The sequence below is a fragment of the Nycticebus coucang genome, chromosome 11, assembly GCF_027406575.1.
Source record: "Nycticebus coucang isolate mNycCou1 chromosome 11, mNycCou1.pri, whole genome shotgun sequence".
Taxonomy (NCBI): Eukaryota; Metazoa; Chordata; class Mammalia; order Primates; family Lorisidae; genus Nycticebus; species Nycticebus coucang.
Window position 1 is genome coordinate 31750591 of NC_069790.1, and position 13038 is coordinate 31763628.

Below are 13038 nucleotides of genomic sequence, written 5' to 3' on the forward strand. Positions count from 1 at the left end.
CCGTAAATTTGCTTCCTGTATTTTTACCTCAGTATATTTTATCTTATCTCCTAATTCCACACAAGAGTATTATGTGCAATTCTTTATGAATAGAAAGTAACAAATATTCTGGGTTTTAGTTGCATCCTTTTCCAATTTAAATCTGTGATATCTTAGAGTACTTTTATGAAGTATTTCATATGTTTTTCAATTATTTTAAATTAAATGAAGCATTTAAGATGATTTTAGTTTGAAACTTTTTTTCTCCCTATAATGTTACTATTAAGGGACTTGTTTACTGTTGCGCAAGCCCCTCCCTCCCTGCTGTTTACATCTGTGCTCTATTTAATGAATCTCACTGGTCTACCACCATACAGAATTCTCTCAGGTGTGATTTGTTGGAAATCAATTTCTTAAATTTGGATTGAGTAAAGCTTTTTGAGATCACATGAACTTAATTGATAGTACAGACTGTAACCAAAGCAGAATATTATAAAGCAATATAAACTTTTTGTCTTGTAATTTGAATCTAAACACTGGCACTCAGATTGAAGGCCATTCTTTGGAAGCAGATTTAGGTCAGTTTGGCCTCTGGCTAGATGTTTTTTCTGTCTGTCAGGGGGTAGGGGGCAGAGAGGACTAGTTCCTTGGCTCCTTCCAAATAATCAACTTAAAATATCTTAGATTGACATTGGGTAATTGTTTTAACAGTCAGACTTACCCCATTAACTATCCATTTTGAAATCTTATAATAGGCTGTGGGAGGTTAAGTACATTTGTTTTGTTAAGCCTTAGGGTCTAATTGTATTCATTGTCTTAAAAATTGAAAAGGGCAATTTTATTAGATACCTATTAGGATATGATGGCAACTAATCATGGCTTTCAGTAAGTTGGTATTTTCTTCTAATAAATATGCCCTACATGGATTAGAGTCATCATCACTGGGTTCTGGGCATCAGAGTATTCTTGTTGTTTAGACAGTTTTGTCCACTAAATTTCATATTATTGGTGTATTTTTAAAGTTAAAATTTTGAGTCTACTGCTTCATGAGCCAGAGCTGTGCCCTCACTATAAGAAGAAGTCCAGGATTCTTTTATTCTTCCACTTTCTCTCCACTTTATTCTTCCAATAAATCTAATTCTGATGCTGCCCACTGTTTAAAAAAGCAACTCTAGATTTTGTCCTATAATCTATTAATATACTACATATCAATGCATACATGCTAATGTTGCTACATTTGTATTGAAGAATTTTCCCTTGTGGTGGTCAGTAACATACTAATCAATACAAATGTTAAGTCTGTGCTAGTATTAACCTTCCTTCCCCACATATAACTCAATATGCATATGCGCATTTATCTGTGACTCATGTTGGAAAATCATAACCTATTGAATTACTTTTGAGATTGATTTTAAAAATTTATCTTCTATGAAAAATTAAATTTCAGTCCTACAATGCTTGTGCAGAGTATTGCTTTTAGAAGATATTATTCTTGAAACTTGTAATTCATTTTACTTTGTTTGTATCTCACTAAACATAAATAAAATTTGAGATAAAAATACATTAGTCAACCTGGCAGACATATGAGACTGGTTATGGAGTGTTCACAATGCCTAAAGCTGTGGTGCATCTGTCAAAGGAGGAAAAGTGGGAGAAAAGGAGCCGTAGGTTTGTTTATCACATGTTGCAAAATGAATGCAGAAGTCATTCATCAATCACTCTTTCTTACAGCTAGGTAAATATTTTGCCTTTATAACTTGAAATACTTTTATTCTTATTGATCCGTCACTATAAGGGTGAATCTAACACCACTTTTAAATTTCTTCTACCAGTCTTCTACCTAAGGGAGTTTATGATTAATAAAAGGGATAGTAAATACCTCAGGGAAGCTACATCAAAGGGACCTGTTCGTGAATTATTTTGTAAAAAGAATTTTTTTGTATTATTTGTGTTTCCTTATTCTGTGATTTTTCTGTTAAAGTATGTGTATTAGACTTTTCTTAAGAAGGAGCAGATCTCTGCATTCTAGATCAGTTTTAGATAAGTAGTTCGTTGAGAAAAAATAATTTTATCCTTGCTAGATGATAAGCTTCTTGAAGGTAAATAGTCTCTTAAGGATTACAGCTTTAACCTTATAGCCTCTTGCACATAAATGGTGTTCCCAGGCTTTGTGAAGAGAGAAGGAAGAACAGACGCAGATGGGCTGGGGTGAGGGAGCTGTCCCAGAGAGCCAGCTTCCTGAGATAGTTTATTTTCTGAGTTCTTATCATTTGTGATTGTTTCTATGTTCTAAGCCTAGTAATAAACAGGCTTTGTGTTATACCTTAATTTAAAACTTTGCCTAAGAGCATTTTAAAGTGTTTAGAAACAAAAATGATGAAAACGTTTCCAATTGCAACTCAAGCTCTTGTAACTTTCTAAAAAGAAATAACATTTCTAAGAAGTTGCATACAAATGGCATTGTACTTACACCAGTCTAAAGGTTAATATTGCATATTGTTTTCAATTAGGAATACAATAGATATGGCTGGTGGGTAGGAGAAATGAAGGGAGCCATTGGCTTGGTGCCTAAAGCCTACATAATGGAGATGTATGATATTTGAGAGTCCTGGGTAAGTACATTTTAATCCAATATTCTCATAGTAATAGCTCATATGTTCTTTTGGTCTCTTTGTTATGAGTTTTTGCCTTTTTAAAAGTCTTTATAGTTTTCTGATAACACAAGATTATGCCTCCAAATCTTTTTTCTTTTGTTTGATATAGTTTAATTTTTAAAATAACTTCATGGAATTTACTTTGGAAATGAATAGCTTGGAGAAAATTTCTTCAACAATAACCAGCTATTTTCCCAAACCAACTCCTCTTTAGTAAAATACCACTTTTAAGACTTTTCTGAAGAGTTAAATTGACAAAATGTTGAGTAAACATTTATTTTTCCTTGTCTAAAAAGTGTAAATTTTTTCTAAGCAGAGAAAGTCAACATTTCAAGTGAAGAAAAAAAATAAAAATGCAACTTTCCCTTTCTGGCTGCAGAAAAGGAAGATTCTACTGCTTGTCTGCAAATGCTTTGGATTTGGAAGCATCATGAAAGCATGAGTGACAGCTCATAACTTCCCTTTGTTTTGCCGAATATTGCTTGTCTTTGACTGTTATTTTATGCAACTGTTCATTAAAATGTTCTTTTGATGTGAAATTAAATGAAGGGCATTAGTATAAATTAGACGGAAGCAGTAACGTTATACCTGTTGCTATTTTCCAAATAGTTTTTATTTACCCATTTGATTTAGGTGAAGAATTCATCACTATTTTATACATGTCATATAGTCTACTATATTGTGTAGTAGTTTACCACTGATACTTCTGGTGTGAGTTGTTATGTTTCTTAATCATTGAACAGCAATTATTTTATAGAGTACAATATATAATTTTATATTATTTTAAATTGAGTATATCATACAAGTTTTTTGGTAGATGATCAAGAACGTGTCTATGTTAAAGCTTTGTAGATGATTTATCTTAGTACTTATTTTTCACATAGTAACATTTTCACAAGAGAGGTTTTACAGATTGACAGATTTACTTTCTGTTAAAGATAGCAAAAAAATAAAAGAATGATAGACTTGCAAATGCCCATGTGCTGTCACCTGCAATCCAAGTGTAAGCCAGAAGAGTAGTTTGTGCAAAGCACCTTACCAATAGCAAATATCCTGTTCCATGATGGCATCCAACATTTTTTACCATAGTTTTGTTTAAATTTAAAGAAACAAAAAAATTCATACTAAACCCCATTTTACTACTAATTTAATGGTATAAAGAATCTCACTGTATTCTCAAAGTAAGAAGGCATGACCACTCACTCTCTTATCCTACCTTATCATCGCTGTGCTATTGAATTCCCACTGCAAAATAATAGATCTGAGTCTGTTCTACATTTGTCAAAGCACTGAAAAGGAAAAAGAATGCTTGGAGAGGAGAGGGTAGAAATTACAGTGGTAGAGTGTACCAACAGGTGAGTAGAATTGTGTTAGCCTGACATGCGAGTTATACTCTGTGCTGCCCGAGCAACACTTGCAGAATCAAGTATAGTCTACTTCCAAAGCTATACTTTGGAAATGAATAGCTTTCTCCAAGATATCTCCAAGACACCTTTTCCTAAGATAGCTATTCATTTCCAAAGTATATCTGAATATATTGCAAAGTATATTTGAAAATATACATTTTCATGTATATTTGAAATCGGAGTTATTTTAGATGCCTACAAGGTATCAATATGGCCTTAACAAATATAGTGAAATGCAATTGCTGACTGAGTAATTATTTGGAATAGACATAATCAGCTAATATTGAATCATCACTGAGCAGGTACTATCTGTTGAACTTTTCAGATCTTTGCTTTATGAAGATCTTAACCTTCCAAGTGAGCTAGAAATATTTAGAGACCTCCATGATTTATGCAAAACTATTTGCAAGCAATATTTCAGAGTGTCTGTTTTACAATTTCCCTTCGATACCATCATTATCCAGTTGCAAATGTAAAAAACAAAATCTTAATTTTAGGAATTGTAAGTAAACTTAAGTATATATATAAACACTGTACAGTTAGTTTTAAAAAATTACATTTGTGTGGTTGTTAACCTTTTCCTAAGATAGTGCCATTGAAATAGATTGAAATTATCTTGGCAAAAGTTCAAACAACCAGAGAGAAGTTTAGTGGGCTGGTTTTCAAATTCTGAGGCATTGAAAAGCAAAAACAGTTGTTTTCGATGACGATGTAGCCTTGCTGTTGGATTTAGGTTTCCAGTTTCTGGTTTAAGAGAAATTTTTAGAACTAGGCCAGTAGATGGCAGCAGCTTTTCATTGCATACAAAACCACTGGGAACCCCCTCCCCCACTCAGGCAGAAACCCGCCCACAATGTAAAAGCATTTGGAAGATTTCTGCCTCCTTTTACAGTTAATCCAGGAGAGGGAGTCCTTTGCCAACTGATGACCAAGCCAGCCAGCTCTCTCTGAATGGTGACAATACAAAAAAAAGGTATTACAGCTGTCCAGAGCTCCTCTGGCCTTTGTTCTTTTTTAACTTGAATATGAATAGGACTTAAGAAATGAAACAAAAGTGACAGGAAAAATTAATCATTATTTTAGATTCATGACTACTTCATATTCATTTGATGAAATCATTTATATACAACCAGGGAGAAAGTTTTCTTTACACCCTTGACAATATATCACAGACTCTTCGAGATCATAATAATATCATTAATGTGAATTTAAACAACATAGCTTGTTAAAAAAATGCTAATTGCTATGTTCTCATTATGTTTAGCTTAGCTTTTATTTGTTTTTCTATGAACAGTTAGCTAATTTTTTTCAAAGGTGATTGTAAGTCATATTTTATATAGCATTTTGCTTGATTATTTGCTCTGTACTGAATTTGTACTCTATTGCCATTAGATCTTACAATAATGTTCCACTCTGCAAATTTTTAAGGTTCAAATAAAGTTTAATTGTTTGCAAACTGTTATGATGCTAATAATTCAACAGCCTGCTGTGTTACTAATGAAATTACTTTGTTATGATTAATTTGGAAAATAGTGTGTTGATTGTAGTAATTAAGCACAACAAGGTGAAGTAAATGATTCTAATGCCATCTGGCCTCCAAACTGAATGAAGAAATGAAAAAGGGCTGTCATCTGAATTTATTCAAAGAAGTAAGGATAATACAAATGACTTTCATTGTTACAGGATTTACACTCAACCACAGCTCCCTCCATTCTGTTTTTGCCACTTGGCTGCATATGACACTTTCTCTTATGAAAAAGAAGTTGTTTAGTTCAACAATTTTATAATACTTTATTTTATTCTGATTATTTTTACTATGTGATAATTTAATTACAGATAATTACATAAAGTATTATAGAATCATAGAAAAACCACTTTCTAACACTACTCTTTCAACATCTGTAAGCAAAATCTATATATGTAGGATTTTAAGCAGGGCGAGAGGTTTGTTTTGCTATCAGATACAAACACTTTGAATATAGTCTTCTACAAAGAGTAGAGCTTCCATTCAATTGTTCCTAAAATGTGTGCATTAAAGGTTCTCTCATAATTCTTATGAATTCTACTTTTCCTATAATTTCTCCATCCTAATCTATTGCTACTCTCTTCACAGATTCTGGTACCATCCAGGGTTGTGATTAAAAACAGAAGTGAGTTACATATTATAGAGTTAGATTTGCAGTTCAGCCAGTAGAGAAAACTGACCCTAATATACATGGTGCTTAAAAGCTTGAACTTCATCAGTGAGACTGAGTGAAGTATTGTGAGAATTTTTAAATCAAGTAAACTTCCTCTAAATTTCAGATGAATCAATTGCTTGTATTTCAATTTCTGAATGGAATTATAGAAACCATAAGATAGATTACTTGTACTTGAGTTCAAGAGATTCAGGAACATTGAAAAGCAATCCACAAGATAAAGAAGACAGTGGTAGAGATTGGAGATTAAAACATGATCAAGCCATAGAAAACACAGCTTCACACAGAGGTTGAAAACATATAATTTATACGCGTATATAATAAAAAAATAGTCAAGTGTGGCCTAGTTTGTCCCTAAAATCCTGAGTATAGTATTCAAAATTACAGAGAAATAAATTAGTATATTGTTAAATTTTCTGTCTACAAATTTGATCTATACTCAAATGCATGAAAGTTTATTCTCTAGATTAGGAACAAGGGATTTCTGGTCATCCTCGACTTTAGCCAACTTATCATCTACCTCCTGCCTTATATGTTAGAACCCTTAATAGTGTAACATTTTGTTATGGTGAGATAAATACTTATAAAATTATATAATAGTAACATGAAATGACATGTCATTAGGGCTGTGTTTGAGAAAGTTTTTCTTGTTTTTCTAGTAGACTCTGCTCTATCATGAGACACAAACATATGATTCATTGCCAGCATGGTACAAAGTACATGGTGTATAACCAGTAAATATTTGTTAATTAACTAATTTGGCACCCTATGCTATCTCAAGACCTGAGATTTAAGAAGAAAAGGGCTTGACTACTTGACTACTATGCCTTTATGCAGTAAAGCCATTTCATAATATCAACAAGTAAATGAGTGTTTATTGTTAGTAATAGAATTGCGTCATATTGTGTGTCTTTCCTTGTGTTCAGTGTTGTGACTCTTTCAAGTAAGGCTCCCTAGTGACTCAGAAACTTTGGACAAGTGATCTAGTTTCACTTTCTAGTGAAATGCTACGAATCATTGCTGGTCTCCATTCCACTTGCTAACTTCAGAGAAGCCTCCCTTTCTGCCTTCTGATCTTGGAAGCATTCTAGGTTCTGGGTGGGTCAAAAAAGGAGTTTCTGAAAATAGGAAGCTTCACCGTTGTTGCCAAATCCAATTATAATTCATATTTTGTCCTTCTAAAAAAAACTTTTACTTCACATTTCTTTAAAGTTGTATGATTAATACTAACTTGAATGCTTGGAGTCCCCAAGATGAGAAGAACTGTAAATACAGAGAGTAGCCTAGTCGTACTCCTGCTCCGCTTCGGTCTGTGTTGTTGGTCAAAACACTTGTGAAATGTGTGAAAGTATGAATATAGAAATTGCTCCCAACGCTCATCTTTTAAGTGCCTTTCTAAATGTTGGGACTTTGAAGGATGTTCTCTCCTCTTTTCTCCTGGTTTTCTTTTTTATTATCGAAATTACTTGGAGAGTTAAGATAGCACAGCATTTGTATGTTTTCTGTTATTGGCCTCAATTATGTCATACAAAAATATCATTCCTTCTATAGTATGAGCAGATGCCATTTTGGAGCTTGGACAGCAGTTTATGTTTCATTTGAGTACAGTGTCACACAGGTACTCTCGAGAGAGAAAATTAATGACACCCGTGTATGCCAGTTAAAAACAACTGCTTAGAGGAAGAGAAAATTCCAACAAATAAGCAGATTTCTATACACTACTTTCCCTTTGCAGCCCCCAGGGGAGTTCTTTAGAAAAATCTCATGTTCTTTAACTATCACGTCAAATGTGACGATAATTTAACTAAGACTAGTAATAGCTTATGTTCACCAAGTATTTACTATTTGCCATGCCATGCGCTTTTCATTCAATCCTTGTAACAACCCCAAAAGGTAAGTTCTGTTGCTTATTACCATTTTCCTGATTAGGAAACTGAGGATAAGTAATTCTTGCCAAGGTCTTAGAGTAGGAAGTTACTTAGCCAAGCCTCACACCTAGCCTCCTCCCCTCAATTCTGGACCGTTCTGCTGTGCAATACTGTGATGAATTCAAACCAAATATTTCATTCTGTTCTTTGCAGGCATTCAACAAATCCTTGTTGGCCACTGATGACGACACTATTCCTATAAAATAGTCTGAAGCATGTAAAAAGAATAGACCAGTAATTGGAAGTTGGATAGCTGAGTGCAGCTCATTTAGTAGTTGAAGTGTACCATGGTGACCACATCAAATCCAAAGCAGCTAATCCATAATGGAGTATAGTTTGATGTAGGAGCTCTCCTATGCATGAACTTCCAGTCCAGATGAAAATAGGAAGTCAATCAAGGCAGGAGGACACCAGGCAAAGGTGTCCTTCTAAGGAGCTTTTCCCATCCTCTCCACCTTCTCAAAAGTCAAGCCCAATTAAACAGACCAACTAGTGAAGTCCTTGGAGAGGACATTAAAGCAGTCTGCTTCTGCTTCAAATAGTTGTTTTTAGAGGATGGGTTTTAATTGATAGTTTTTTAAACTAGTTTAAAGAATTATTAACAAATTGTTCGGTCCTTTATAATCAATGAACAAACTTCATTGTAAAATATGTATAATTTTATAACCAGGTGATGGTAATATCTGACATATAACTTGCTTATTAAGATACGAACTCATTTAAGAATTTTTATTGGAATATCTGGTACAAGGTCTTAATCCTCAAACACCTACATAGTGCTTTGTACAGGGCTTCATAAATAAAATCTTGTGTTTTTTTAATCTTTTTAAATTTTTTTGTACCTCAGTGATTAGAAGCTGGTGGGAGCAGGTGAAAAGATTAGGAGGTTATATGGTCAGAGGAGAGAGGAAAATTGAGCCCTCTTATGATCTTAAATGCTAAATGAGGTATTGGCTATCTTACAGCCCAAGAGAAAAGGGTGTATCAGAGTTTACTTTCCAAAGCGAATTCTGTAGAGTTCTTTAAAATGTTTTCATGCCTGTTACTCAGAACATGATGCTTCTAAAGGACAGTGAGTGAATGACTTTGTATTGCCCTGCTCTCCAGATGCCCTCCAAGTAGATCTAGATGTAAAATAACCTGCCCATCCAGGAGGCCGACCTGTTCCCAGCTCAAGCACTGGCTGTCTGCAGAGTCTCTGTTGCTCCTGGCTTTCGTCTCCTGCTCCACTTGCCTCTTCCTCTCCAGGCTTTCCCGAGGAGCTAGTCATACGATCCATCAGCCATTAGAATTATTATCTCTCTTTAGAATTAGTAATACCAGATTTGCTCTCTGCATTCCATGAACCCAGCAAAAACAAGGTGTATAACTGTATGTCTATCCTGTTATAAGTGTCCTAAATCAGAAAATGGAAACGCCAATCTTGTGTGTGTTGTGGTCTGTCTGTTGCATTGCCTCAGTTGGTCAGCATATTTGCTTTATTCTTTGGGCTTGCTATTTTTCTTTCTATCTAATTAAATGATTCCATTTTGAATAATTACATTGAAGTGCCAACAGCGTGCTAGGGGCACTTCAAACGCAGAATTTGACATAGTCTTTCTGAAGTAGAGTCACAGTCTAAATAACACAGGATGTAAACACAGGGCAGGATAAGGACAGCTTCACAGACTCGTACTTTGTGCAATTCTTAGGAATAAGTCACGAAGCAGCGTCCTAGGACATAAAAGAAAAGGTTCTCTGATTTTGATACATCTGAACCTTGCTGATTATCTGGGAAATAAGCAGAGAAATATTTTCTTATATATGTGTGTGTGTATACATATATACAAAATCTTTTTATTCCCCTCCACCAGCCTTTTAAATACACATACACACACACACATATATATTTACAAATGTACAGAAGGGAAGGGAGATGCAAGGGTTACAGTATTGGCTCAGATGAGAAGATTGATTTTTTTGTAAAAATCCTGAAATGCTTGTAGCAACTGAATTAAGTATGAGGGGAAGCAAAGAGCTGTATGAATAATGTGAACGTCTTTTACAGAGTTGCTGCCAGTCATGGCAAACATAAATCTGGAAGCTGAGAGCGACCCTTACCCCTTTAGGAACAGGACTTACTCTCTTCAGTTGAGGACAGAGATGTACCAATGTTTTCAACTGAGAGTAAGCAGTAGGAAGAACAGTGGAATTGGAGTCAGCCAAAATTCCAGTTTCATTCCCTAATGTATTATGCCCTGGAATAAGGTTCCTGGACTGCAAAATGCCAGGGGTGCCTGTTCTCCCTCCCTCACAGGGTTGTAGTTCAGCTGCAACCCTGTTATTTGGAGGTGACTTGAAAAAATCAACCATAGTGTCAAACATGGCTTTCCTGTATCTGAAGACATAAGAACTAAAATGAAACTATCGTCAAAATAATTTTTCCTTCCTACCAAAAGCAAACAAGGAAAAAATATTTTAACACTCAGCGATGGCTGTGTAATACTAGTTGGAATAATGAGTTGTTGGTTTCGTTGTTGTAAATCATCCTAGAGGAGTTAGAGATTAAATTCTCCTATAATATTAAATGCGTTTTTTAATCAAGCCATTGGTTTCCCAGCTATGGTCAATTTCTGTTAATGGAGATTTCAATAACGGAGATGTTACTTCTGTCTATAAAATTTCTAAATATGCTTTTCTTATAATATTTAAAACCACCAATCTGCTAATGCTAGCCTTTGGTATGTGTTGTTTGTAGTTGGTTGGATTTAACAGAGAAATTTTAGATTTTAAACAAATACTCCGAAAATTTTTGTACAGATTTCTTTTTCCCTTTATCTCCTCCGTTTGTAATCTGTTGCTTCCAGATAAGTATCCATGAATGTTTGTGTGTGACTGCACACTTTTAGTTAAACGTTTTCTTCAAATGAACATCTAGCTATGAGACAATTTTATTTGATCAAATTAGCCTTATAATGTAGCACTAATCCGGGTTTGTAGTTTATGAAAATATGTGACTAGAAATAAGGGCAAACCAGAACCTCATTACATATAACCTTAATGCTTTAATGTTATAACTTTAGGCAAAGCTAATAAAAGATGCAAAGGACTCTTAAATAATTTAAATTATCTAGAAAATTGAGCATATTCCTTCAAATAATAATGGCTTTCATGATCTGATTTTTTAAAAATTCATTTCTCATATCTTGAATTACTTAGAAGCATAGATATCAAAGTAAGTTTGAGTTTATTTAAGATTATTAAGTGTATTTGTTATCATACAGAGTTGCTGAAGATTCCAGTTTTTAGCCTAGCAACTGTAATCTATAGTGTTAAGCAGTACATAATTCTGGTAACATGTCTGATAATGTCATTTTAGTATAGAGTTAATTCTTAGCACTTCTCTTTAAAAATAGTGCTCTGTAACGTGACTCCTTGATGATTTTGAACCATTATTCAATGTTATCAACTTAAGAAAAGTCATATTGCATACCTGTTATTATTTGCTTTCTAAAATAAAAGCTTTTCTTATCAATTTAAACTGAGAAAACTTAACCTTACCAATAAAACTAGAAAACTGTTACTTTCATAATGTATTTTCCCTACTATCATTACATATTTTTTGTTAAAGGAAAATAGTGGGAATATAATGATTTGTAGCAACTATGATTAAAGAAAGAATCAGCCTGTTTCTAAAACTTTTCCTCCTTTTCCTAAATGATTATAGTAGAGAATTTCTAGTTCTAAGCATACCATTCTCTGCTTCCCCTAGTGCTGTGGTTTATAGCAATAAATTCTCTATATTGATTACTGCTTAATTCTAATGGAAGCATACTAAGGCTGGAAACATATGATAGCTTCAGCATTTAGTGCCTTAATTTTTAAACAGTTTTTAAATTTTAAAAATTGATGGAATTGTCTGAATAGGCTTCTGTTATTGGATCCATTTTATGGTATAAAATGATTCTCATTTCATATCTTTCCTAAAGATTATTTTGCTCACAATGTATTTTTTCCTGACACTTCATAGCAATATTTACATAATTGAAAATCTGTCATTTACTCAGTTTGGAAACATGAAAACCATATCGGAGCAACACGTTAAAGATTAGTAGAGAAGATAGAATAATTAATGGCAGAGAGCCATACAGAAATTTGAAATTTAGTCAAATTATTCAAGTATGCAATTTTAATTCATTAATTTGGTTTGGGGCTGGTTAAGATAAAATTTCTCTTTAAACAAGGTTTTTCTCTTAGAAAACATATTGAGAAGAGAAGCATCTCATCTAAAACAAATACTGTGGGGGGATTTTGTTTTGTTTTTTGAAAAAAGGATAAAACAAGAGCTACCCTAACTCTGCTATAATTTATTCTCAGTCAAAACCAGATTGCCATTTACATGCTAGGTATTAAAATCTAGTTAAAGATTGTCTTTCTAATGTTATGTGTTAAGATAATTCAATATAAGATTTATTTTGAAGCTATTTGGGGGCCACAAGGGAAGTTATTTTCTTATAAAAGGAATTCTGTATTTTACTCCATTATTTGCAGGGGTTTTTTTTTAAATATAAAATTGAGAAAAGGAGAAGGGAAGCTGTTTGTTTCTTTGAATCCTAATACAGTATGTCTTCTTAATGAACCTGCCGCAGTGCCCAGAAAACAGCTCCCTGCAGATAAACATGCTGGAAGTGATTTAGCCACAATGTCCAGACTGTGTAAACATCTAATTATTACAATAAAATTGTCAATAAATTTACATTACTGCTCCCTTTTCAAACGTTAACCAACTTTTTCTTTACTTGATAAAAGGGCATAAATTGTATTTTTATGTCTTGGTGTTTTTGTTTTCATTACACTTCTTGCTGCACTCTAGACAAAAGACCTCAAGCCTTAA

The 13038-nt window shown here is 33.7% G+C and overlaps 1 protein-coding gene across 5 annotated transcripts in view; it reads left to right on the forward strand.

Annotated features, from left to right (window-relative positions):
- SKAP2 (src kinase associated phosphoprotein 2) overlaps window positions 1-5495 on the forward strand; it is a 254523-nt gene extending 249028 nt beyond the window's left edge. For 2 of the 5 annotated variants that reach the window (XM_053609544.1, XM_053609547.1), the window contains exons 12-13: window positions 2490-2591; window positions 3013-5495. In XM_053609544.1, coding sequence (XP_053465519.1) covers window positions 2490-2582 — 93 coding nt within the window. In that variant the 3' untranslated portion in view covers window positions 2583-2591; window positions 3013-5495. Of the gene's footprint in view, window positions 1-2489; window positions 2592-2946 lie in introns of all 5 variants that reach the window. The other 3 variants (XM_053609543.1, XM_053609548.1, XM_053609546.1) reach the window with 2 other exon arrangements.
- Window positions 5496-13038: the final 7543 nt, after the last annotated feature.